This window comes from Dromiciops gliroides, chromosome 2, assembly GCF_019393635.1.
Source record: "Dromiciops gliroides isolate mDroGli1 chromosome 2, mDroGli1.pri, whole genome shotgun sequence".
NCBI lineage: Eukaryota > Metazoa > Chordata > Mammalia > Microbiotheria > Microbiotheriidae > Dromiciops > Dromiciops gliroides.
The window spans coordinates 368,636,994-368,663,816 of NC_057862.1; the positions used below are offsets into that span (position 1 = coordinate 368,636,994).

The following is a 26,823-nucleotide window of genomic DNA, read 5'->3' on the forward strand; positions in this document are numbered from 1 at the left end:
CCTTACGAAGAAATATTCTGGTAGTCATGTAAAGAAGGAACTACAAAGATGAGACCAATAGTCTAGAATGAGGATGAGGGAGTGAACAAAGGTGGTGGACATGTGAGCAGAAAGAGAAAATGAGAGATTGGCCAAATAATTGATTTTTCCTTTCTCTGTGAAGACTATGGCCAGAGGCCACTGGAAGGCCAACAGAGCAGAACCTCAACAGAAGCGGTGAAGTTTAAGATGTGGACCTGGCCCATCTAGAAGTTACATTCTAAGACGGTAAGCCTCAAGTTGAACTAGCACAGAAAGAACAGAGACAACTCTCAACCCTTTGATTATGATTCTTCTAGATTAGGGGTTAACTTTTTTGTGTCATGGATCCCTTTGGTAGACCAGCGAATCCAGCTTATTGACCCCTTCCTTACAAAGGAAACCAATTATATTGAAATAGTTATCAAAATACTAATAAAAAAAAAGTTTATGGAACTCAGGTTAAGAACTCCAGCTCTAAACATTGATGAAGCTCTTTACAACCTAGGGCAGTTCTTTGTTAGCCCTGAGTAACAGAGAAAACATCAACTAAGTATGACATTTTGGGGCACTGGAGTAACATCATTAATTTGAATGAAATGATTTGGTAAATATCTGACTAATGCTTGACACAGTGACAATCTGACCTTCTTTAACTCTACCCTGAGGCCCAGCTTTCCTGATTGGTCACTGCCTTCCCTGCACTACTTTGTTTGAGATGGGTGGAGCCAAAATGGCGGAGAGAAGCCAGCAACTTGCTTGAGCTCTCCTTTGGTTCCCTCAAAAAGAACATTAAATCACTACTCCTGCCTCCACACTCCAGGCCTCTTGGAGTTGCCCCCATGGTTGTCCATCTCTTTCCCTACCTCTATTTCCAGCTCCCCTTTGTGTCTTTCCTTGAGAGTACAGACTGTCTAGCTTACTTATATTTGTATTCCCAGGGCTCAGCATATTGCTTGAAACCTTATAAATCTGTAGTGATGTTTTTCCATTCACCTGATCACGATGGGTTGATTTTTATTATAATTTTCTACTTGTTTCATATACATTAGCATCACCTTCTCTATCAGACTGTGAGCTGAGCTCCTGGGAAGGTAGTGTTATAGACTCCTCTCATACCATACCTCAGCATATTGTAAACCACTGGGCAAATAGACTCTCATTAATTACTTGGTTTATTCCATTTTCCAAATAATGCTTAATCACCTACTGCTTAATTTTAATTCTAGCTTTATTTCCTTGCCTCCAAATACAGAATTCTTGAATTATTTAAAGCAATTTGTTTCAAATGATCCTTTTGGTCATAAGTCAGCACCATAACCAAAGACTCTTGCCAGTCAAGCACAATCTGGGATGTAATGCCCCTGTGTTCTCTTTGGGTTTTCTGTTGTTCTATGTACAGCAAGAGAGAAATGCCAACCTTCCAGAGCTAGGAACACAAGAGTCATATTGTAGGCATGTCGTGGATGTCTCTCACCAACTGACTCACTAGGTACATGGTTTTTGCAAAATACAGACAAAACTTTCCTTACTCTGTATCGACAGAGTACTGACACCCTGTTTCAAATAAATTCATTAATGCTGAAGAAAAACAAATGACTGAACCATTTCATAAAATCACAGAATTTATCATGAAAACCGACCCCTTCATTTTATAGTTAAGTTACCCAAGAGAGGGGAATTGGCTTGCTTTAGGTCACAAAGGTAGTAAGTCACCTAGCTGGAGTTTGAACCTAGGCTGACTGACTGAAATCTAGTGTTTTTTCTACAACACTATGCACATCTTACATCTGTTCTATTGTCTTTGGACTTTACTGAGCAAGCATTAAAAAGAGGTAGGTTTGGCCCGAGGGGGGCGGGGCTGCTCTCGGGGCTCCATGCGGACGCCAGGGTAGTGTGCTCGGGCGATCTGGGCAGAGAACGGGGCCGGGGGTGGGTGTGTGCGCCATGGCGGAGTCGCAGCAGCTGCGGGTGCAGGAGGCGGTGGACACCATGGTGAAGGGGCTGGAGCGGGAGAATATCCGCAAGATGCAGGGCACCATGTTCCGATGCAGTGCCAGCTGCTGTGAGGATACCCAGGCCTCCATGCACCAGGTTCATCAGTGCATTGAGCGCTGCCATCCACCATTGGCCCAAGCACAGGCCCTTGTGACCAGCGAGCTGGAAAAATTCCAGGACCGTCTGGCTCAATGCACCATGCACTGCAATGACAAAGCCAAAGACCTGATGGATGCTGGGAGCAAGGAACAGCAAGTGAAGAGGCAGCTGGAGTCCTGTGTGACCAAATGTGTTGATGACCACATGCACCTCATCCCCACCATGACCAAGAAGATGAAGGATTCCCTGGCATCTATTACAAAATAGAGTCGTTGTCAGTAGTCATCAGGGTGGGAGAATGGGTCTGCTTTTAAAAATGTATGGAAACTTTTACCTTTCAGTGAAAATTTAAGAATGAAGAAATGGAGGCTGTAGCAAGTTTAAGAAAATCTTTATGGGATTTTGGCATCTGCCTCTGGACTCTGTTGGTTCCATTCTATGTTTTAACCCATAGGTGAAGAAATGAGAGAAACTGCTTCTCAGGTCTGGATTGGAGGTAGTGTGGGAGGCTAATAGTACCCAGGCCTGTCCTGTCAGTGAAGATGCCCCCTGTTCTGTCTGTTGGAGCCCTTGATGGCTTTCAGCTGGTTCACAGGTATTCAGTTCCTGAATGCTGAAATAGCCCCTTGCATTGATGAGAATTAGCACTTCTCCCCAACCTACCTCCCATCTGGTATGAAGCCCTGCGGCAGCCGTCCACTTTTGTTTGGTGCCAACTTCATGTCCACCTGATTCAGCCATTTCCCATATACCATAAAGCAGCAGCCATAAGTTCACTACTGACTGGAAAAGAGAAACACGGCTGTGCTTTTCTCCCCAGCACAAGAACCTGGCATTCAGAGGGCAGTTTGGGGAAGGAGGGTTACTTGGGTTAGAACACTGAGCAGCTCCTGGGTGGTCTTTCCTTTGATGAGGACAGTGCTCAGGACAGCTTTCAGCTGGGACACCAAGCAAGAACATAAGAGGGAAATCTCCCACCAAGCATGTGAAGCTGGTTCCTTTACCTTAGCTTCTCTGGCACTGCTGCTCAGGTTACCTTTTCTTCCTCTTCTGGAAGGTACTACAGGGGCAACACTTCAGTTAAAGTGTTCTTTTGAGAATAATCATTTTTAGGTAAGGCCAAGGAAAGCCTCTTTTCTTGCAGAGCAATCTTAAGTCTCTTGCTTAAGGGAATGGTAGATGACTGGTTTGGGGAAAAGTTAGTTTTCCCCAAAGGACAAAAATATGTGATACCTGACCCTGGTCCTGCTGATTTGCCCTCTTCAACAGAAGCAAGTTAAGAGGAGCCTCTGAGAACAGGAAAGGGTAGGAACACAACTTAAACTTCTGGGGCATGAGCAGATTGCAAGGCAGAACTTTTTTCTACCCCAGAGTACAGGAGGCAGCTGACACCAATTACCCAGTTATCATTGTCAGTTAAAACTCATGTCAGTACCAGGCATTATGTTGGAAAAGATCTTGTTTTATTTATACCAACTTTTTACTGAATGCAGTTAACATAGCCTTCCTGTTCAGTTTCAAGGCTGTGTCATATTTTCCTAGTGGTTTGATTCAAAAACAATAAATACAGTTTGACTTTTTTTTTACTTCAAAAAAAAAAAAAAGAGGTAGGATTTTAACAAGTATTTCTTGATAACAATGTTTACAAATATTAGCAAATTCTACCAAGAAGGAAACCACCCTTTTAAAAGGGCATGCTTTTGGTTCCTATGGAGAATTCTGGAAAGATGTGGAAGAAATTCACAAGAGTTTGCTCTCTCTTCTGTTCTTTGTCAACTTTATTTGATTTGGGTTTCTTCATGTCATGTTATTAATATTAACTTGCTTTGTGGGTCTTCCTTGTAGACTTTCATTCATCTCTAATGCTACCATGAGCCTGAGCAAATTGACTTAACATCCTCTGAATGTACTGGCTATCACAGAGTGGAACTAACTCCCCCCCCCCACACACACACACACACCTGGATTAATGAAAATGTCTCATAACACAAGTCACAGAAGCCAGGGAGGGGGAGGAAAACATTTATTCTAGGTATAAAGTTGCTATCATTATTAAGGTATTACTATTTTTTACACATTTTAAAAATGGAAAGAAAAAGATGAAAGTATATGTTGGTGCCAAAAGTGGCATATTCACCAAATAAATGTCAGTACAAAAATAAACTTTTAAGCTAAATGTTTTTAAAACAAATGTCATTGAAACAGTAAAAATAAATAAATAAATAAACCTACAGCAGCTACTGTGTTTAAATGCAAACACTGTTCTAGCAAAGTAGGCTTGGGGCATCAGTATGACCAGAGCCTGCTGGAAAAAGGAGGATACCCCCTCCCAATAAAGAGCCAAAATAAAGCCATATATACTATAGTTATGTTCCTGATTTGTAAAAGTTCAGAGCATCTAAACTGTTTATTCCTGCTTAAGAAGCATTCTCATGAGATTTTCCCAACTGGAATTTCATAAGATTTCACTAGTGTTGAAGCCAGTGGCATCAAGTCTATGATGTCAAATCCCCAAAGAGGGAGCCAAGCCCACTTGTGAAAATGCATACATTCATTGCGATAAAGGAATATGTGCTCATGGGTCCTAGAGGTGTATCACTCACATGGTGGCCCTCAAAGCTCTCCAAAATTACCAGGAGTGGCAAGAGTGATCCAGGGCTAAAAAAATACAGAGCCTGTATGTAAACGTATCATTCGTTTCACTTGAAATGCAATGCCATTCTAAAGTTTCATACAGTAGGAAAATGGCACCAAAAGGCAAATGAGAAGCTACAGAAATGGACTCTATTGCTTTAAGGTCCTGTGCTAAGTTAGGCATGCTCCGGGTATCAGAGAGTTTTCAGCTGAAACTCCTGATGTTTCTTTCTAAGGTCAGATTCTTCCCTTGACTACTCTGCACACAACGAGGCAGCAGCACATCCATCAGGCCATACATGGATAAAGGGGTAAAAGCTGTGCTATGGAAAATTCTTTGTCCTCCTTAACATGGCATTACACCATTCAAAGGCTTCTTTTCCTCCCCACAAACTCCAGTTCTTACTCAAGTTACATTAGTACTTTCTGTTTGTCTACCCATGTTAAAGGGACAACATGCCCAGGCTAACAAATATGGCCACATCAGCCAAGAAGTAAAGTATCCACAATGCAAGCTCAGCTTTAGCTTTGCCATGTCCTGCTCATGCATCAACTCCTACAGGATCCTGACAGGCTTTTTTACACTTAGTGGAGCGGGGAATAGTGGCTGATGAACTGACTGAAAAGTAGAGAACAGCCAGCTTTAAGTCAATGAAAAGGTTAGGATTATATGTCCCAAGGCTCAAAAGCCACATCTTGGAGGATACCAAGAAGAAAAGGATCAGGTACTGTCAGCAACAGCTGGATTATGGTCATTAGTCATCAACCTTGGCCCTTTTGGCTTTCATTGAAAGAGGCTGCAAAGGAAAAGATAATAAGACGATCAAAATATATTTAAAATATGCATATACTGTATTGTGCATTTAATAGTTCACACCAAAACATTTTTCTTCCAATATACAAGTAGGTCAGTCTCTTACTATTTTTCATTTTCTCCTTCAAACCTACACATCTCAGAAGATGCTGTTAAAGAAAAACCAAGTCACCTGTTTGCAAAATAGGATTTCTAATGAGGCTAACTATGATCTGGGACAATGATCCTCCCTCTGTGGTCCTGACTACATTAGGCTTTGTCTCTAGGGTAGGAAAATTGTCACTGAGAAAGAACAGGCCTCTTCTGAACAATGCTTGCACAGAGAAGGTTCTACACAGATTGGCTACTAATATCTCAGACTCCAAAGAAGGGTACAGAGAAAAGAAAGCTACTCTTTTTTTTTTTCATGTCTTACAGATGGTTAAGGAAAGATGCAGTCTCACTTCCCTTCAAAAACAGTGAGGAAGAGAGAAAAACAGTAATGCTGATGAACAAAAAGATGAGTTCCATCAATACGCTCATTTTTCTGAAACTTTATTACTGGAATAAAAAAAAATTATTGCATGTAAAAAGCACTTAAATGTTTGTTGAACTGAATCTCAAAAAATGAAGGTCATGTAATGACAGTCAAGCCACCTTACAACAAAACAGCCAGTAATAAAGAGTTTAGTCAATTAATTTCAGATAACTAAGACTTATTCTAAACAATATACTACAAATGGATTGTTATGGGGTAATTGTAAAATACTTCTCAGCACAATCAGGCTGCAGATAGATGTCCAACTCTGAAGTTGCCTTTAGGTCAGGAATGGAAAAAAGCATGGAAACAAATGAATCCACCTCAGAGTCTAGCCCATGGAAAAGAGACTCTAGATAATAGTTAAAACTGAAGCTATCAATGGACAATTGGGAAAAGAAACAAGGACTGTACAAACGATTAGTTAATTTAAACTTTTAACCTGTTTCCCTTGTCATTTTCCATCAAACTTATAAAACTAGTTTTGAGATAAGTAAAAGAACTGATTCAGTTTTACTCTGTTAACAGTGATCTAGAGGCACCTTCAAATTTATACTGCTCTGAAGATTTCCCTAGGCCTAATTATTTGATCAAGTCCTTTATAATTGTTCCAGTATTTTTCAGAACTTGTTAACTTACATTTCTAGTCAAATGTTTTGAATATTTCATTTCTCAAAGAGGCATTCTCTTTTCTACCCATGCAAATTTCGGAAAAACGTTTATTTATTTGTTTGTTTATTTCTGGTAGGAGCTTGGGTGGGTTCCCAGGGCTGTTGTGGCTTCAGCATTGCTCGACCTAATCCCTTGGCCTAGCCTCACTTGGTGCTTTACACACCTGGCAGCTTGAACTATGAAAGAACTGGAGAGGTGGGGAAGAGAGACAGATATGAATTCCAACTGCCTGTAGGTCAATTCCTTGAGTTGGCTACAGAAGGAGAGTTGTATTTTATATTCTTTTTATTCTTGGATGGTGTACTTTTAAATGTTAAATATCTGATTCTGTATCTATTCTGCTTATATACATCAGAGCCATTTTCAATAGTGCATTTTTATCAAACATGTTCAAAATATTTTAAACTACCACTGATCTGGCTTGTTTCTAGACTGAAAATTTATATTGGGGAATTTGGGGAAAAGTAATCCTTAATTTACAAACTATTTGAAGTTCTAAAAGTTCTTTCCTACTTAATTATTTGTAACTTTACAAGTATATCACACCATGGATGACATCTCATCTATGTATAGATAAAATTGACTAAAATACACAAATAGTTGGCACTGGTTACCAGTTTTGTGGTTTTGGAGCCAAACAACTGCTGTATGCTTTACCATCATAGTCTTGATAAAGCTATTAGCCCTATTAGTTATATCTAAGTAAATACTTAATTGGACAAATATATGTGATCTAAGTTCTAGCCAGCCTAGGTCACATTTTCCTTGGAAACCAATTGTCACAATTAGTATCATCTACAACATCCTTGGTGATTGCTCCCAAAGTCCACCTGTAGGGACCTGGAAGTTACTAGATATTTCTATGAAAAGTCCTTGATGTCCAGGCCTATGAAACTGGGCACCCTACTCTGACTATTTCAAAGAAGATATGCTAATAAGTTACTTTAACTGCAATGCTTTTGTTTCTCACCTTTAGTGAAATGTTTTTACAGCATGTACTTGTTACATGCCAACATAATCATAAAGGGTTTCATTTTTTAAATTACAAAAATAAAAAATAACAGAAGATTAGGCATTGCACAGAAGACCATTCATGTAAACCCCACTTTCACTCCTTGGCACTCTGCCCTGAGCTAATCCTAAGAGCCCTGAGAAACAGAAAACCCAAACAATATTAGGAATGAAAAGTGCACAGTAGTTGATCAACTAAGCATCCATCAATATCTAAAATGAGTTAAAATTAGGAATCCTGTCATTTACTCTGTGTACAGTTATTCTCATAATCTGTAACAATCTTCCAGATTAACAAGACAGTATCTTATCTTTGAGGATCTCTGAGCACATTATTGAATCAAAGTGAATTTGGGAAGTTCTTATATATGGATCATTAAGAAGTGTTCCTGGGGCCGACTTTCAAGAGTTCTTGTTCCATTCTTCTAAATCAAAACTTTTCAGGTGAAGTGAAAGCAGTAAGGTTAAAGTAAAAATGTAGCTAACAGAGTATTCCCCCCACTCCCAATCAGTGAGCTCTGAATTCATACCGTTCCCTGCTGATAGAAATGTGGTGCCAACTCCAACAGCCATGCAGATTCAATAGCAGTCACATCTCTCATGTAGTATTTTGAAGTCTGTATGACCTCATTGTAGACAACCCTGAATTGACAAAGATAGAACATATAGTAGTCTTTACATAAGAAAATGAGACTTCCCAGTGGATACAGCACCGGCCCTGGAGTCAGGAGGACCTCAGTTCAAATCCAGCCTCAGACACTTGACAACTTACTAGCTGTGTGACCCTGGGCAAGTCACTTAACCCCAATTGCCTTACCAAAAAAAAAAAAAAAATGAGACTTCCAACCCACTTTTAGGAGGAATGGACGGACTGGATTATGATTTCTTGAACATGACCTACATTTTTATACTACTATTCTTACTACCTTATCAATCTACTACCAGCCCTTCAAAGTCTAGATCCTTTTCCCCATCAAGATTTCCTGATCCTCAGGTCCTTGGGGGTAGCTAGGTGGTACAGGGGATAAAGCACCGACCCTGGATTTGGGAGGACCTGAGTTCAAATTTGGCCTCAGACACCTGACACTTATTAGCTGTGTGATCCTGGGCAAGTCACAACCCTCAGTGCCCTACCAAAAAAAAAAAAAAAAAAAGACTTCCCTGATCCTCAATCCTGCCAAAATTTAGCAGAGTGCCTAGCACATAATAAAGTACTTAATAAATTGACTGACATCAATGGATAGGTCAAGAAGGATTGGGATTAGAATTAGGATTAAGAAAAGACTATCAGATTTGGCAATAAGATGATCATGAGTAACACTCAACAGTTTCTGTTAAATTGATGAAGTTGGAGTCAGACTAAAAAGTGTTGAGAATCGAGGGGCAGATGTGCAGGCAGCAAGTACAGAAGACTTTTACAAAGAGTTTGGCTAAAAACGGGAGAAAAGATACAGAATTATAGTTGGAGAGAATGGTATGGTCTAGTGAAGGTTTTTTAAGGATGGGGGAGAATTGGGAATCTTTTTAAAGTAGGAGGGAAGGTTAATAGAGGTTCAAGATTCAAGGGGAGGGATAATCTTCTCCAGCAATCTGCTGCAGCAGATGGGAGGAAATGGAACAAAGAGCACATGTTAAGGAGCTGGCCTCGGTAAAGCAAAGAGTCACTTATTTGTCCGAGACTGCAAAGAGGAGAAAATACGACTGGACGACAAAGGGTTCCAATATGAAGAGAACAGGAGAAAGAGAATGGTCAACTTTTTCAATAAAGTAGGAAGCAACATTCTCAACTGAAAGAAAACAAGCAGGAGGGAGGTGGTATTAGGAACTTGGAGAAGGAAGAGAAGTTTTGGAATAGCTTCTGGGGCGAGTGGATATAGAATCAATGAGATAAAATAAAAAAGGAATAAAAGGGCTTCCTTGCTCCAGTGAGGGCACAGCTGAGGTTTGATAATGTGAATTTGTAATGTGCTCAATTGGCAGTTCTGAGGCTTCCTCCAGCTGCACTAAGTAGCTCAGGAGTAGGAACACAAGAGGCTATTGGTAGTAGTAAATGCTGGCTGAGGTTTGGCAAGAGAAAAATGGCAATAAGACAAGGGACTAAGGGATCCAAAAGCAAAAGACAGCAGAAGGCTGAAATGGCTAATTCTTAGGTTGAGGTTGGAGAGGTAGGAAAGTAAAGTCAGAGCAAGAGCAATGGACTGAGAAAGTAGTGAGGGGTGGAAGAAATGGAGGTCTTGAAAATGGTGAAGAACAGGTATAGGAAGGGTGAAGCACAGGGAGAGGTGGAATGATAAGAGATTATGGTCAGAGAAGGAAATGTCTGAGTTTCTAATTAGTGAACAATTGTGGGTGATGATGAGATCTAGTGTGTGACCATTTCTATGTATGGCTAATGTCGAGTTATGGAGAAGATCAGAGGACATGAGAGGCTAAGAATACTGGAGGTTAAAGAATAAGATAGAACAGCTATATTAAAATCCCTGAGTATAATGGCAGTAGTTGAGGAGGAGGGAAAAACAGAAAGGAAGGTAGTGAACTCCTTGCGAAGTCTGCCGGTTATCAGCTGGGCCAGATTTGGTCTGGTGCAGGTACCCCTGGTCTCCTCAATAGAGACACTATAAGTACTACAAGCTAAAGGTAACTTACCATCGGGGTGGTTTTTCTGCATAGAGCACTGAAGTGGGATGTATGTGCAATTCATGATCATCACGGATAGTCCTTAGAAAATTGAAAAGAAATTAAGTCCAATCAACATTTAAAAGTTAATTGCCAGATTTTCCTATAGACTTGTTTTATGCCTCAATGAAGAGAATGTACTTAAATGTACATAAAGAAAATACTTCTCCCCATATCTCCTTTCTCCCTCCTTTTCTCTCCCTCCCTTTATCCCCAAAGACAAAACCATTGTAGGAAAGAAAAAGAAAAAAAGCAGTATGTACACACCCTTTTTAATATATGACATTGAACATCTATTTTCTGTGTTCATCTTTATCACCTTTTTGAGTGGATGTAGTGTTGTATTTTCAATATTCCTTTATTCATTGATAATGTCATAAAATATTAGTTACCTATAAGCTCCAGTGGAATGAAACTTAGCAGCATTAGCAAAGAATCCAGAGACAATACACTTTAGAACAGGATCTGGGTCACCTAAACAGAGTTTAAAAAAATAAACCACCTATAAAACAATCATCCATCATTTACTTTTACTTTATTCAAATAATGTTTAAATGATAAGGCTTGAAGGCATTTTGGTCTTATGTCACATTTTACTGTGTTAAACAAAGACCTGATAATAGTACAAGTCCAACATAAAATCAAGAGAGATAAATATTATAATATATATATTTCAAACATAAAACAAGGTACAAGGAAACATCATAGAACACTGTACATAAATTAATAAGGAAATACAGTCACTTCTCAATATATTCTTCTGAAAAGTTCAATCTGTAAACTGCCTTACTCCAGTTATATGCTCTACATATAAGTGTTCCTTCTGCTGGAGTCCCAACCACCAACTTCGTCATCAGGCTAGCATACCTAAAGAATAAGGTTTCATTTAGACAGCCCAATGTCATCAGCTACATCTCACCCTCATAAGGCCTCCATTATCAGCACAGCAGTATACCCTATAGACTTCCTGGGCCAACTGCTGACAAACTATCTGGCACTTCTCAATTTTTTGACAGCTCTGGTTGTTTGGAAGGCAGAATCTATATACATTCAGTCAGTAAAGTTACAGAAAGACTTGGTCCCATCCTGCCCTGTAGTTTCCTGGAGCCATTTTCTGGCCTAGCCTCATACTGCCCATCACTGTCTCCAGCTTCCCACCTCCACAAACTGAAAGGATTTGAGGATCACGGTGACTTTGTTAGCTACAGGTCCAGTAGTATCACAATTAGTGGGAGGGGAGAAGGTAGGTATTGAAGATAGCTTCAAAAGTTCCTTGATTAAAGAAAATCTCTCTCTTTTAGCTCTAAAATTTAAAAAAAAAACACCTATGCAGCTGGATGACCAGAGTCCAGCTCAAGTACACACTGAACTAAAGAATTTGATCTGACTAAATTTATTAAAATTTTACAACTTAATTTTTCAAACTCAACTGTTCAATTACACCTCTGGTGCCTGATTAGTACAATCCTTCCCCTCTCATGCAAAGCCCTCATTTTCTGAAGTTTTATTGTAAGGAGTTTTTCATTTTCTGATAACAAAATTGGTAGAAAATAACATTACTTGAAGTACTGGCTTGGATTCAGGAGGACCAGAGTTCAAATCCAGCCTCAGACACTTGACACTTATACTAGCTGTGTGACCGTGGGCAAGTCACTTAACCCCAATTGCTTCACCAAAAAAAATTACTATATAAGAACAATTCAGATGAGTACAATCTGTAGACCTTCTACACTGATACCATGTAATCCCATGATTAGCATAAAATGGGGAATATGAAAGCAGAATCATCTCCCTTAGTATGGGGGAGAGGGTGGGAGGAAGAAAGAACCAGCACTTAAAAACTGGTGCACATTGAAACATCTTCAAAGACAAAGTTAATTTTCCTTATTCTCTATCCAGAAAGGTAATAAACCTTTAGGAAACAAATAAGTAGAGTTTTCCATTGTCTAAGTCTAATGATCTTACCTTGAACATAGATGTGTACCATCATCACACAGGCTACAAAAAGTTATTTTTAAAATAATACACATTACAAATAATGATCAGAACCAGGGCAATGTTCGACATTCACCAGAGGGACTGGGTAAATTTTAATATTCCGTACAAATAAAAGTACAAGAAAATTGCCCCAATCCCACCTTTCTTCAATTGTAACTCTTGTATCTATCAATCTAATTAACAATAAGATACAATCAAGAGCTCAAAGGTCTATTTTCAACACAAGGGGGGGTAATTTTTTTTTTTAGACTAACTGAACATTAATTTATGAACAATGAAGATGAACTTGTTGCATATAATGGTCAACCTCATTTTATAGTCTCTTGATAGCTTGATTTTATATAATCTGCCAATTAGTCACTTAATATACACCTTTGAACTCACATGTATTCATTTTTCTTTCTAGTCCCTGCCTTGCTACCAGAGCAAAAGTGCAAGGCTGAAGAATGATATTTGAAGAATCCTGCTGAGATCATCTAAAATCCTAATTATTTGTCCACCCAAGTAGTCACTAAAAAGACATCAGATTAATGCATATTTGGAATTCTCAAGAAAACTGAAAATTAAGTTGTTTGAAAAATTTTTTGTTTAAGAAATAAAACTTCATTCTGGTGGATAGAGCACCAGCCCTGGAGTCAGGAGGACCTGAGTTCAAATCCGGCCTCAGACACTTAACACTTACTAGCTGTGTGACCCTGGGCAAGTCACTTAACCCCAATTGCCTCACCAAAAAAATTAAAAAAAAAAAACAAACTTCATTCTGTATTTAGCATTCTGCACTTTGCTAAATGAATGACAGTGTTTTTCATGAGCATATAAAGATTTTCTAAAGTGTCCGTTTAACTTCCTCTTTTATAGGTCATGTGAGAAAATGAAATTCAGGGGTCAGCTAGGTGGCACAGTGGATAAAGCACCAGCCCTGGATTCAGGTGTACCTGAGTTCAAATCCGACCTCAGACACTTGACACTTACTAGCTGTGTGACCCTGGGCAAGTCACTTAACCCTCATTACCCCGCAAAAAAAAAAAAAAAAAAAAGGAGAAAATGAAATTCATACAACTGTTCTCTGAAGTGGATGCTAACTGTAATTTTTGTTAGCCATCAATTTTTCTTTGGAAATCTATCTCTGAAAATCATAATAAATATCCCTGGGAAAATATAATGTGATATACAGAAGCTTACTGCATATTCAACTTGTCATTTATAACCACAGCTTGTAATATAAAATTGCAGTTATAAGAACTGCATGTTGCTCTTTGGAAAAATCTGCCCTGATTAAGAAAGAGAATTTGGTGGAGTAGAAAAGGAAAAGCCCTGTCAGCACCTCTGATATTAATAACTATGATCAGGGTGAGTCACCTAACCTCTTGAACTTGACCTTCTCAATTCCAGAAAAGAGAGGAAGGCTATCACTCAAGATTATTGTGAGGATCAAAAATGTGAAAACATTATCTAAAGTGTAAAGCACTAAATTAAAACTCTAGTGTCATTATTATTTACAAAGAAAACTCCAAAACCAACAAACGGAACAAAAAGTTCTGAACAAAGTCTCCTTAGCTCCAGTCTATTCTTACCTTCACTAGATTTCTTTGGTATTTTAAACTTGACAAGTAGCTTTTTCAATTGCTCCCTCACAGCAGCGGCCCTCATAAGCCCCTTATAGTTAAGGAAATGCTCCTGACACCACTGTGAATTCCTACTGTGCTGCAAGACAAAAAAAAAGGGGAGAGAAGAGAAGGGAGGGGAGAGGACAGGGAGAAGGAAAGAGGGGAAGGGAGACAGAAAGGAAGAGAAGGGAGAGAAAGAGAAAAGGGTGAATGGATAAGAGACGGGGAGGAAAAGGAGCAGAAGGTGAAAGAAAAATTGAAGACAAAGAGAAAGTTGTTAAATACAGGCAGCCATCTCTTCATCTGGAATATATATGAAAAGGAAGGTATTTTCTTTTCCCATGCTTGTTTATTTAATGTGCTGCTGTTCAGTCATTTCATTCATGTCTGATTATTTGTGACCCCATTTGGGTTTTCTTGACAATAATACTAATGTAGTGTGCCATTTCCTTCTCTAGCTCATTTTACAGATGAGGAAACTGAGGCAAATAGGGCCACAGAGTTAGTGTCTGAGGTCAGATTTGAATTCAGGAAGGTGTGTCTTTCTGATTCTAAGCCCACCATTCTATCCATTGTACCACCTTGCTGCCCCCCATTTAAGCTGTGAAAAATGCAGGATCCTTCTTTGGAAACAAACTTTACTGAAAATTTTAATATGTAAAATTTATCCACTGCATTTTAAAACATAAATTTTTTTTGACACAAATTTTTTTCCCCTCAAAGTCTTTCCTTAACTAGATCACCTTCTCTAAATATGGAGTGACATTTAATTTTAACGTTTCATCTCTTCTAAAGCTACATTCTAGAAATGAATTATTTTTAAAGCCATAAAACCTTAGCCTCTACTTTTTCTCCTACTACTCCTTACATAATAGAAAGCAATGTGATTTTGTGGAAGGAACACTGGACTTGGAGTCAGAGGACCTGGATTTTTATCCTCGTTCTACTCAAGCAAGTCCATTCCCCTTGTTGGATCTCAGTTTCCTCATTTATAACATGAGAAGATTGAACTACATGATCTCAAAAGGTCCCTTGCAAGTCTACATCCAGATCCAAAATTCTGTCATCCCTTTTAGACATCCTAACTTCTTTAGCAGGTTAAACATAAGCTATGATGTTAACTTGAATTCAGCCATATGTACAGCATAAAACATTAATATAATTCAAAACTGATAAGATGTATGCGTACTCATAGATCTTTGCACTTAAGAGTAATCCTCATGTTTGTTAAAGTTTTGTAAGTTCTCTAAGTTTTAATGGGAACAGCTGATGTGTGAAAATTTCCTAGACTGTCTCACTAAAGTAAACATGAAAGATTTTATCTTGAAATACAATTGACTCATCTACACACTCATTCTGAATAGAAGGAAACAGACAGTCTTAATTCAGAAATTTAGAGCCAACTGACTAGACTCATGGCAAGACCAGATTAGGAAGACTGAGATTCTTGCAGAATGCTGAGCAGTTAGCCTGCTACAACTCATTCATGTCTAAGGCTAATGATTCTCCTGCTCTATTCAACAGTATTATAATTAATATACTGAACCAAAGAGGCCAAAAGTCAGAGATTATGCAAGTATTCCTGAAAAAATGAATAGGAAAAATAGTTGGCAGCTTCATTGTTCTCTTCATAAAATTTCACCTTGAGGGACTTGTAGTCCTACCCAAGCAAAAACAATATGTTAAGTATTTTAACTAGCTTACTTTGATAAAAGCTTCATACACATTAAGCATAGTAAGATGGTCACCCTCCTCCACAGCAAATTTTCGGTGTTCCCGCATCTGAAAGAAGAAAAATGTTTTAAACCTTTATGTAGTTACTCACTGTTACGTGGATATTACTCATCTATTGCTTTGTCTTCTATGTTTCCTCTTCTAGAGAAAAATCAAACCTCCTCCCCTCCCCTCAGGGCTCCATCTTTGCTCTCTTATTTCCCTCTCTGTACACCAAGGCCCCAGGCAATGCCACTTGTTCACATACACACAGACAGTATCAGAAACTACTTGTCCTGCCCAGAATTCCCTCTCCTCCCCCCCCCACCCCCTGTCCTGCCATCTAATCCCATATAGCACTGAATGTCCAACCCCTTTAGCTACTTTTGAATGCTGCTACCAGTTATTCTGGTCCAAAGCACTGACCATACTTAATTCTTTACAATCATACTATGGCCTTCCATTTCACTGAGGATATAGTGAACTCAATTCTTTACTACAGAGGGTTTTTGTGTTGTTTTTGTTTTAAACCAAAGCACCTTGGACTATCACTCTCTTCTCAGATCACTTTACCTACTTCCTTCATTCTTCTCAGACAAGTTTGCTCAGTATTCCACCTTACTGAACTGTCTCATTTGTAAGAAAAAATTGAGTTAAGATTTTGTTGCACATGGTACTGTACTAGGCTCTGCTTTTTACAAACAATGTCCCTGTCCTTTAGGAGGGCACAAATAAATGGAGCAGTCAAGCTAAGATTTAGGAGGTGATGATGGGGTAATAACTCACATTTATATGGGCACTTTAAGGTTTGCAAATCACTTTTCTCCCAACAACCCTATGAGGTAGGTAGTGGAAGAATCAGTATCCCCATTTTGCAGAGGAGGAAACTGAGACTCTGAGAAGAAGACTTGCTCAATGTCACACAGATACAATGAAAGATCATAGGATCTTAAGGTAAGAGGTAATGGTCAAAGTTATTTCTAGAAAAGACAGTAATGTCAAAAGGAGTGTCTACTCAGCAAAGGAGTCGAATGAAAACGTTTAAAAAGAATAGGTGATAGGGGCAGCTAGGTGGCACAGTGGATAGAGCACCGGCCCTGGAGTCAGGAATACCTGGGTTCAAATCCGGCCTCAGACACCTAACACTTACTAGCTGTGTGACCCTGGGCAAGTCACTTAACCCCAATTGCCTCACTTAAAAAAAAATTAAAAAGAATAGGTGATAGATGACAGATGTCTGTGACAATATAGAAAGAAAGCACTGTATCCAAAAAAATTGTGACAGAAATAGTGGCAGGATCTGGTGATAAGAGTGGACAGGTGCAGTGAGGGGCAGAAATGAGGGCAAGCTTATTTTAAGGCCGAAAGGTTGCAATAGTGAAACAATAACGACTATGCCTAGTGTTGGGAAAAAAATGGGCTGGAAGTAGAAAAATGTGCTTTCTCTTTAATAACTTTTGGTGATATAATCAACACTGAACAAGCTGGCTGAAATGGATTTAGAATTAATTTAAAAGTTGAACTTACAGCCTGATTTTTCTGATTTGGTGGAATTACAAAGACATTCTGAATCTGCATCATGGCTGCAATGCTCAAAATCTCCTGAGAACAGCCAAAATTTCCTGTAAGACAAGTAGCAGTCCTGACTTATGGCATGAAACATTTCAAAGAATACTTGGTAAAATCTTCTGGGTACTATACTGTTAATTCATTAAGTTACAAATTGCTATTGTACCAAAAGAATGACACACGAAGCAAAAATGCCTACAGTATTCAATGCATTACTTGTGACCTAGATGTAAGGGAGGCATTAAAGAAATTTATAGAAATTTATTATAACACAACATGGAGGTTCTGGAAAGAAAGCAGCTAGACTAGTAACCAAGTTGGAGAGGTCCAGGCTATAGTTATTCACCTTTACCTGGTGCTGTTTCCCTTTAGCTCCCAAACTCTCTCTCCATAGCCTGAGCTATAGGACTAGGAGAAATAAAAGAGGCAGGGAACACATGAATTTTGCCACTTTTGTTGTTCCTGTTCTCTTTTACCACTGGTTTCTGTTTAGAAACATCCACCCTTCAGAGGAGACTCACTCGAAATTACAGAATATTAAAAGCTAGAAAGGACTTTAAAGATTAATCAAACCCACTCCTTTCATAAGTGAGGAAACAGAGGTCTACAGAGGTGAAATGACTTGCCAAAGGTCACAGTGTGAACAAGTGGCAAAGCTGGGACTCAAACCGAGGTATTTCAAGTCCAAAGCCCAGTGTTCTCTCCACTACGCACTTTCTCTCCTACCTACTCAAGTCCTCCAAAGCTCTACAAGCCAGTCATAGACACTCCACAGAAAATCACCCCCACTATCTGGAAAACTACTGTACCCTGAAAGAAAAGTCTGTGGACAATAGAACAGAAGTTGAGAGGAACACCGAAAAGGGAAAAAATTAATGTCATGCTGATGGGGTCCCTTCTCAACTTTCATTAGCTTCTCAAATCTATGCCATTTGCCTTAGAAACAATAAATGGTTGGTATGGCTCTACACAGCAGGTTAATAGGAAGGGTGTGTCAGTTGTCCCAGGACTCAAAATATACTTAATTAGTTTCTCACTGTATTCAAGCTTATGTCTTCAGGATCTGAGAATTATGATGTTAGGGAAGTGTCTGTTAATAAGAAGAAATGCCTTCCTCTATCAGGGAGTAGAAAAAATAGCACACAGTCAGAAAAATTCCTCCCAAAGCCTTCCTTTCTAGAAGAGTCAGTACGTTTTAGCTAACCCTTCATTTTCCATCAGCTGCTCTGCTTGGTTTTGACTATGTGAACATCATTCTTCCCTGCCCCTTTTCTGCTTCCTTTTGTGAATTCCTCCCCACCCCCATTAGATTGTAAGCTTCTTGAGGGCAAAGATTATCTTTTTTCTTGTAAGTATCTCCAGCATGTAACACAGTGCTAGGCACATGGTAAGTGCTTAATAAATGTTTACTGACTATTGACTAAAAATAATCACATTAAAATGTTTTTTTCATCCAATTAATTTTTGCCCATAAAACTTTAAAATCTGTAAAGAGAGACTAAGTGTTCACTCATCTGACTGGTGCACAGCCTCATGCAATTTTCAATATAAGGACTAGAATTCCCCAAATCACTCAAGTTTAGGCTATGTGATCTGAACATCTCTAAGTAATATGAATGTAATTTCTTACCTGACATCCTATGTCACAATTTAGAATTCCTTAATTCTCAAGTCTACAATATTATATGGGGGTTGAAAAATTTCTTTCATAAACTGAAGTCAATGATGCTATTTGTTTATTCCTACCTGATTCCAGCAGCATCTTTGCAAACATGGGATTCAAAGGAAACTCTGCTATTCTCATGCCAAGAGGTTCGGTTAAGTGACAGTGTTTGTCCAGACCTGCCAAAAGAATGGAATTATAAATTAATAGGTATGGGTTCCTGTTTTGAAAAAAGAGGAGAAAAGAACACTTATGAAATACATTGAACACAGAGTTCCATTGAATGAAAGGGATGTTTGCTGAACTGAATGCTGGGTGACCAATTAAAATAAACTGATTAATCATTTCTACTCTTAGTGGTAATTTTTATAAAGAATATTGCATGAGAATTGTATTTTACATATGTGTTATCAGTGAAAGGAAATAATGACCCTCTCCCCTGAGGCTAGATAACTACCTGTCAGGTATGATATGGAAGGAATTCCTTTTCATGTATGAGTTAGATTAGGTGGTCACACAGGCCCCTTCTAATCCCAAAATTCTATAATTCTCTAAGTAGGTATATTTCAACGCAGAAAGTCAGATTTAAAAAAATATTAATGTCTGTGTTCACTCTTGGGCTAGAATTAAACCTAATTTGACTGTCAAAAATCCAGGTGAAACTTGCAGAACTAAGTGTTTCAAAAATTCTATTTTGGCTTAAAGATAAAGAAACCTAGAATAAAATACATGACAAACAATAAGTAAAGGACCATAAATTGTCACTTTCCATGGAGCAAATGTAAGATGATTACAAATAAGAATTTGGTTGTTAACTGATTGGTTTACATCCTGTTTTGGTCAACAACCAAAGTTAAGTATAGAATTGAATCAATATTCAATTGATGAATGTTTATATACTAGTAAACAACCACAATTCCCCAGATAATTCAGACAAAACTCTGAAATTACTGATCTCACACTTATATTGGTGAAAGTGGCCTGTTTAAAAGGAAAACATTAAATATTCAGGATCAAATAGAGAATTTTCCTAATGGTTTATATGCTGTTAAGTCTTGAAAGTATTAAAAAGAGTATTTGTCCCTGAAAACCCCAAACAACTCAACCCCTGAACTTAATGTTTGAAAAAGTTTAAAACCAATCAAAAGGTTTGTCTCTATCTTAAACTTGGACTAGCTGAAGAGTGAATGCAATTACTTTAAAAGATGAAATGCAGTTTACAAATAAAAGTGCATGTTCTTTACACCGTACTTAATAAACCTGTGAAATGCAATGAATATTATTAGCACAGTGCTGTACACATAATGGCTACTTATTAAATAGTTACTGAAAAGAAGTAAACCTTTAAAATCATTTGTTGCATTTCATTGATTTATTAGCTACTGTATAGGAACACCTCTTACATTTTCTCTTCATTTATGAACTCTGATAACTGAAAGTTAATGAATTTTTTCTCTAATAGCTAGAAAAGTAAAGAAATGACAACTTTATTTTATGGCAATTAATATTAATGCTTAAAACAATTCAAAATATGATTTTAACATTTAATATAATCCTGTATAATATAGTTCCTTGGAACCAAAGCCACTAAAAAAGAAAATCTGTGTTATCTTCTCCTTGTTTAAATTCAGAATATAGCTTCCTCTATGTTCTGAGATAAATGTTCCCTGGAAAAATGTAATCTCTTGTCTGTCCTGTCTAAATGGCTTGATTTTGCATGACACCTCTTAACAATTTACACCTTGCTGATATATTTTATAAAATCTTTATACACAGTATGACATTAGATATTATCAAAAAGATCATTAAAATTTCTTTTTCATAAATGTGTATTTCCATGTAATGATTTTTCAGTAAGTAGGACATTCCTGGAGAAGAAACCTGTATATAATGATCTAGTTAGCTTAATAAAACAAAATATAACCTATAAAGGGACTTTTTCATTTTTTGCCAGTACACTTGGATCCTCTGAAAAAGTCACAGTTTTATCAGTGTGAATATTCTCTCCACTGACATGGATCAAAGACTCTCCATAATTTCTCATCCTGTATAATTTTTGTCTGTTTTTCCATGTATCTTCCATGAAGGCTTAAATTCTTCTTCCTATTCTTTTAATATCCTAAAGAGTACCAGTGTATGACCTGAGTTAGCCTACTTTCCATTTATAAGGTAATCATAAGTGAAACTACAATAAGAAAAAAATATGCTCACCTCCCAAAGCATAGAGTAGTTCCAAAGCCTGCACCATAGACTGTGCTGGAGGAGGCTGTGAAGAAAATATTTAAGTTCAAATTAAACTCTTCTGGGACCACTGTTGTGAAACTATGAAGATTTCTTCTCTGAATTCCAATGTATCTATTCTGGACAACTTGTCAATATTATTAAAACTCAGCACACTGAAGTTCTCCATCCTACATGAATAAGGATTAATCAGTTGATGTCCAAGCACAATTTATATTCTCCTTTCTGATAGAGGATTATACAGTTCTGATTTTAAGGAAAGTATTAGTTTTAATTTAGTTTCTACTTTCTGACTCTGTCTAGTCTCTTTATTTGGTTTCTAAAATTTCTCTATTTTTGGTTTATAGTCACAATAAAAGAGCAAAGGTAAAAAAAGGACAAGGCCAAAAAGTAGCAAAACTTTGAGCCAGTTTAGAATGAAGCATTTTCTTGGCTTCACTATTATTTGTTCATTTGTTTGGTTCTATGCCAAGAGTTTTGGGGTAAGATGTTATCCTTCTGTTTTTCACGTTTATTTCTTTTTATTGTTGGACCTTAAGTTCACAATTTTAAAGATTTTTTAAAATTTCATATAAAAGTAGTCATGAGAGGGGGCAGCTAGGTGGTACAGTGGATAAAGCCCCAGCCCTGGATTCAGGAGGACCTGAGTTCAAATCCAGTCTCAAACACTTGACACTTACTAGCTGTGTGACCCTGGGCAAGTCACTTAACCCTCCTTGCCCCACCCCACCCCCAGAAGTAGTCATGAAAACAGCAGCATAATTTTGTATTTGCAAGCTCTTTCACAAAACACTTCCTACATGCCTTTATTTCATATAAGCTTCAATGTGTTTCTAATAATGTTAGGAGAAAACAAATATTATTATATTCATTTGACAAAAATGTTAACTGAGGAAGACAGAAGTTCTGTGATTTGACCAAGTACACAGTGTTAATTAATTGGGTAATAATAGACACATGAAATAGAACACAGATCTCCAATATGCTTCAACTCTACACACCATATTGGTTTTGTAATCTGCCAGAAAAGGATTTTGAAAAATGCACAATTTATGACTAATGCAACTGTAGAAACTAATGCTTAAAACAAAAGCTGCATTTTAAAAAAAAACAAAACTACTCTAATATTCCTAATTCAAGCAAGCTGACTCCCCTTCATGACATTAAGGCCTAAGTGGGTTTTTCTTGCTTATAAATAGCCTGAATTACCTTTGTTAGATGAGATCTTATACACTGCTTACTACAGAGCTGAGCTGCTATAGAACCTTTATACTGCTCATACTGGGAAATATACTAGGAAATACTTTAATTCCATTTAAGGGAACATGATTTGACCTATGGTACTTTGAATCTCTATAATATTAAACTATGTCAGAAAGAGCAAATGGAAAGGAGGATTGTTTTCATGCATTCTAAATGTGAAACTATAGAGAATGAGCTTTTCAGTAAAGCTACTGCCGTACTTTGCAATCAATCTTAGAATACTAGATGCTAAATTATTCACTCCACTTTTTTGCCCAGTAGAGGGAGCTCAAAACAAGACAGGACTTACAGACATGAAGTGGAACCTGAGGACATTGTCAATTCCTAGTGCTTTTAGCTGCAAGATGACAGGTGCCAGGTTACTGCGCTGCATCTCAGGTACAGTGGATTGAGGCAACTTTTCAAAGTCTTCCTCTGGGGATAGGAAAGAAAAATTTCTGGAATTATGCTTCACAATCATAACATTCACAACTTCACTTTCTATAGCACTTTAATGTTAACAAACCACTTTCCCACAACTAATGAGAGAGGTAGTACTAAAGTAGTAGTATTCTCATCTTACACTGAGGAAACTGAGGGTCAGGCTGTTTAGGTGATTTGGTCAGGGTCACAGAGCTACTAATTGTCAGAGCTGGTTTCCTAACTAGAGATTCAGGATTCTTTCTACCATGCCGCAGCTGCCTAAACTATTGATGAGGCATATAAAGCAATAAGAGACAGTATCAAGAGCACAGGTATAACAGTTAGGTGTGGAGAAGCATCTTCTAACAGAAGCACACAGGATCAGTAGATGAGCCAGGATTAGAACCCAGGTTTTCTTACTCCAAATCCAAGTCTTCCCAGTGTAACATGACCCCCACCCCACCAAGATAGGAGAGAAGGAGGAACAGATAGGTAAGAGACAATGTGATACAGTAGAAAGAGCATTAATTAAATTTGGAGACAGAAAACAAAGATTCATATTCCACCTCTGGCACTGTATGTGTGAAGTTGTCAAAGTCTCTCAACCTTTCTAGGCTAGTTTTAACATCTGTAAAACAGGAGAGGTGAATTAGACAGACTTTGAGATTTCTTCTAACTAAATCTTTGATCCTTCCTATGAAAATTTGAGAACTCCCATCCTAACCTTCTCAGTAAAGCAGGAAACAAGACATTTTTAATGTAAGAGAATAAGAGTGAGATCTAAAAGGGTTTGAGGAAAAATAACCCATTGTGGGACTCCCTATCACATTCAATAAGTGATGAATAAAAAGACTGCCAAGCAACAACATAAGCCTAGCTGAAATTAGTAAGAGATGAATTTTAATGGACCTTATCAGTATGATTTCATTACTTTCTCCAGCAAAAGTAGGAATAGAAAGGGAAGATGGTCAGAGTTGAGAACTGGTTCAGCAGCAGATCATGATGATATATTGTACAGTTCTTTTAAAAAAACTGCTGAGACAGAAAAGGCCTTTTTACATAAAGATAGTTATATTAACTGTTAAAGGATGTAAGGTAATAATACTGTAGTTGGAGATGAACATTTTGATGCCTAAAAGAAATAGGAAATGAGCTTTTGTTTAATAAAAACTGTTAAAATAATAATAGCTTCCAGACAGATTTAGACAGAAAATTATCTGTAGCATAAATATAGACTCAATCACTGTGTTAACTATGTATACATCACTTATATGCAAATAGTTTGATGATTTAAAAGGACAGAAAGAACTTTTATTTATTAAATATGAGTAAAAATGAAGTTCAAAATACAAAACCAGGGGTGGGGGAGGGAGGAAAGACTGTGTTGAACTCTTAGAAGCTGCAAGACATTATGGTCTGTTAGCTCATTTGCATATAACTTTTATTTCTAAAAAGGGTAAAATTCAAAAAAGGAATGATGTATGTCTTTGGTGCCTAAGGGATCATTAAAAAAGGACTGCTGATTTTATGAATAAAACGTGGTGATTGGTCCCTTTCTAAGGGAAAGGTGGATCACTTAGTTCTGAGTGGCTCTCATTTCAGTCATGATAGAGCAACCAGCTCTGATTTATAGGGTGGTAACAAGAATCTGTGGTGAGGCCAGAAGACACATCATTGGGGGGAAAGCTATGCAATTTGAGTGGTGACAAACAGAAGTAATCAACTGAGAGAAGGCTTCAACTAAGTGATTCTTGACTGATGAGAAAGAGAATTGATTTCACTAGTTAAGAGTTTTAGCCACACCTACTACCCATAGGTGCCACCTAGAGATGAAGACAGGGAAAGCATATTATGAGAGCATGCTACTCTCTGCTGCCACCTCTGATTTGAGATAGAACAGCTGACAGGAAGAAAGGCCCATTCAGCTTCTGGTAGACTGGTGAGCTGACTACATTTTTGTCTGGCTTGCTTTAAGAGTCAACCTAGGGGGCAGCTAGGTAGCACAGTGAATAAAGCATTGGACCCGGATTCAGGAGAATCTGAGTTCAAATCTGGCTTCAGACACTTGATACTTACTAGCTGTGTGACCCTGGGCAAATCACTTAACCTTCATTGTCTTAATAAAATTAAAAAAAAAAAAAAAGGAGTCAAACTAAGGGGGCAGCTAGGTGGCGAAGTGGATAGAGCACCAGCCCTGGATTCAGGAGAACCTGAGTTCAAATCCGGCCTCAGACACTTAACACTTACTAGCTGTGTGACCCTGGGCAAGTCACTTAACCCCAATTGCCTCACTAAAAAAAAAAAAAGAGTCAACCTAGGGGAGTAGCCAGGGGGTGGAGCCAAGACAGCTGAGGAAAGGCTGTGACTCTCTGGTTCCCAACAAATCTGTCCACATATCTCCAAAAACAATGCTATAAGACAACTCCTGGAGCAGCAAAATCCACAAAAGAACAGAGGGAGACTATTTTCCAGCCAAAGATGGCTTAAATAGGCAGCAGGGATTGTCTGCTGCTGTACAGGGTAAAAGAAGAGCTCAGAGCACTTGCACAGATCTAGCCCCAGGCAGGCCACGCCTCCAGAGCCTCATAATCTGCAGCTTCAGCAGCTTCTTCTGAAACTTGGTTCATGGAGTGGGAGTCCAGCAGTCGGCCAGGGAGAAATAGTAGGGGGTCTCTGCTGGAGCAGAGGCAGGAGTACTGAGGTGTTACTCAGGAAGCGTACTTGAGTGGCAGTGGCCCAGTGGAGGAAGGGTACAGGCACACCAAGCTTCCCACCATAAAGAATCAGATTTCAATCAGACTTCTGCTTCTGGGTTAAAGAGTAAGCAAGCCCGTGGTTACTTACAGGCCAGGCAGGCTGAGAATGAGCCTAATTGTACCACCTGGGATCCCCTGTAGCTTGGGACAGTGCATCCTGGAGCAGGGCTCCATGTTAAGGAGTTAAAAGCGAAGAAATAGGCATTCAAGATGAGCAGGCAGAGAAAGCAGCAGACCATCAAAAGCTTCTTTGTTGGCAAGGTAGATCAAAATACACACTCAGAAGAAGATAACAAAGTCAAAGTTTCTACATCCAAAGCTTCCAAGAAAAATATGAATTGGTCTCAGGTCATGGAAGCACTCAAAAAGGACTTTGAAGATAAATTAAGAGAGGTAGGGAGCAGCTAAGTGGCACAGTGGATAAAGTACTGGCCCTGGATTCAGGAGGACCTGAGTTCAAATCCAGACTTAGACACTTGACACTTACTAGCTGTGTGACCCTGGGCAAGTCAGTCACTTAACCCTCACTGCTCCACCAAAAAAAAAAAAAGTAAGAGAGGTAGAAGGAAAAGTAAGAGAGGTAGAGGAGAAAATGGAAAGAGAAATGAGAATGATGCAGGAGGGTCATGAAAAAAAAGTCAACAGCTAGAAAAGTCAAATTGGCCAAATGGAAAAGGAGGTACATAAACTCTCTGAAGAAAATCATTGCTTAAGATTTCAATAGAGCTGGGGGGCAGCTAGGTGGCACAGTGGATAAAGCACCAGGCCTGGATTCAGGAGGACCTGAGTTCAAATCTGGCCTCAAACACTTGACACTTACTAGCTGTGTGACCATGGGCAAGTCACTTAACCCCCATTGCCCTGAAAACAAAAAACAAAAAAAAAGAATTGGGATAGAGCAAACAGAAGCTAATGACTTCATGAGAAATCAAGACATAATAAAGCAAATCCAAATAAATTTAAAAATAGAGGGCAGGGGCGGCTAGGTGGCGCAGTGGATAGAGCACTGGCCCTGGAGTCAGGAGGACCTGAGTTCAAATCCGGCCTCAGACACTTAACACTTACTAGCTGTGTGACCCTGGGCAAGTCACTTAATCCCAATTGCCTCACTAAAAAAAAAAAAAATAGAGGGCAATACAAAATACCTCTTTGGAAAAACAGCTGACTTGGAA

General features: G+C 38.4%; 2 protein-coding genes across 2 annotated transcripts in view; one reads left to right on the forward strand and one right to left on the reverse strand.

The window, feature by feature from the left end:
• The first annotated feature begins 1,918 nt into the window (after positions 1-1,918).
• Positions 1,919-2,515, forward strand: LOC122741982 (protein FAM136A-like). The gene has a single exon (XM_043985920.1). The coding sequence runs from the start codon at positions 1,966-1,968 to the stop codon at positions 2,380-2,382; it is 417 nt and encodes a 138-aa protein (XP_043841855.1). The 5' UTR covers positions 1,919-1,965; the 3' UTR covers positions 2,383-2,515.
• Positions 2,516-3,663: 1,148 nt separating this feature from the next.
• The window catches only part of DHX35 (DEAH-box helicase 35), a 59,332-nt gene continuing 36,172 nt past the window's right edge, over positions 3,664-26,823 (reverse strand). Inside the window, exons 13-22 of the mRNA XM_043985919.1 lie at positions 22,783-22,907; positions 21,201-21,255; positions 19,073-19,168; positions 17,285-17,379; positions 15,749-15,826; positions 14,012-14,141; positions 10,832-10,913; positions 10,410-10,481; positions 8,294-8,405; positions 3,664-5,546 (exon numbers count right to left, since the gene is read on the reverse strand). Of these exons, the coding sequence (XP_043841854.1) occupies positions 5,505-5,546; positions 8,294-8,405; positions 10,410-10,481; positions 10,832-10,913; positions 14,012-14,141; positions 15,749-15,826; positions 17,285-17,379; positions 19,073-19,168; positions 21,201-21,255; positions 22,783-22,907 (887 nt within the window). The 3' untranslated portion in view covers positions 3,664-5,504. The remainder of the gene's footprint in view (positions 5,547-8,293; positions 8,406-10,409; positions 10,482-10,831; positions 10,914-14,011; positions 14,142-15,748; positions 15,827-17,284; positions 17,380-19,072; positions 19,169-21,200; positions 21,256-22,782; positions 22,908-26,823) is intronic.

What these genes read in the sequence shown, in the direction of transcription:
- LOC122741982 (XM_043985920.1), top strand. Translation starts at nt 1,966, where the DNA reads ATGGCGGAGTCGCAGCAGCTGCGGGTGCAGGAGGCGGTGGACACCATG.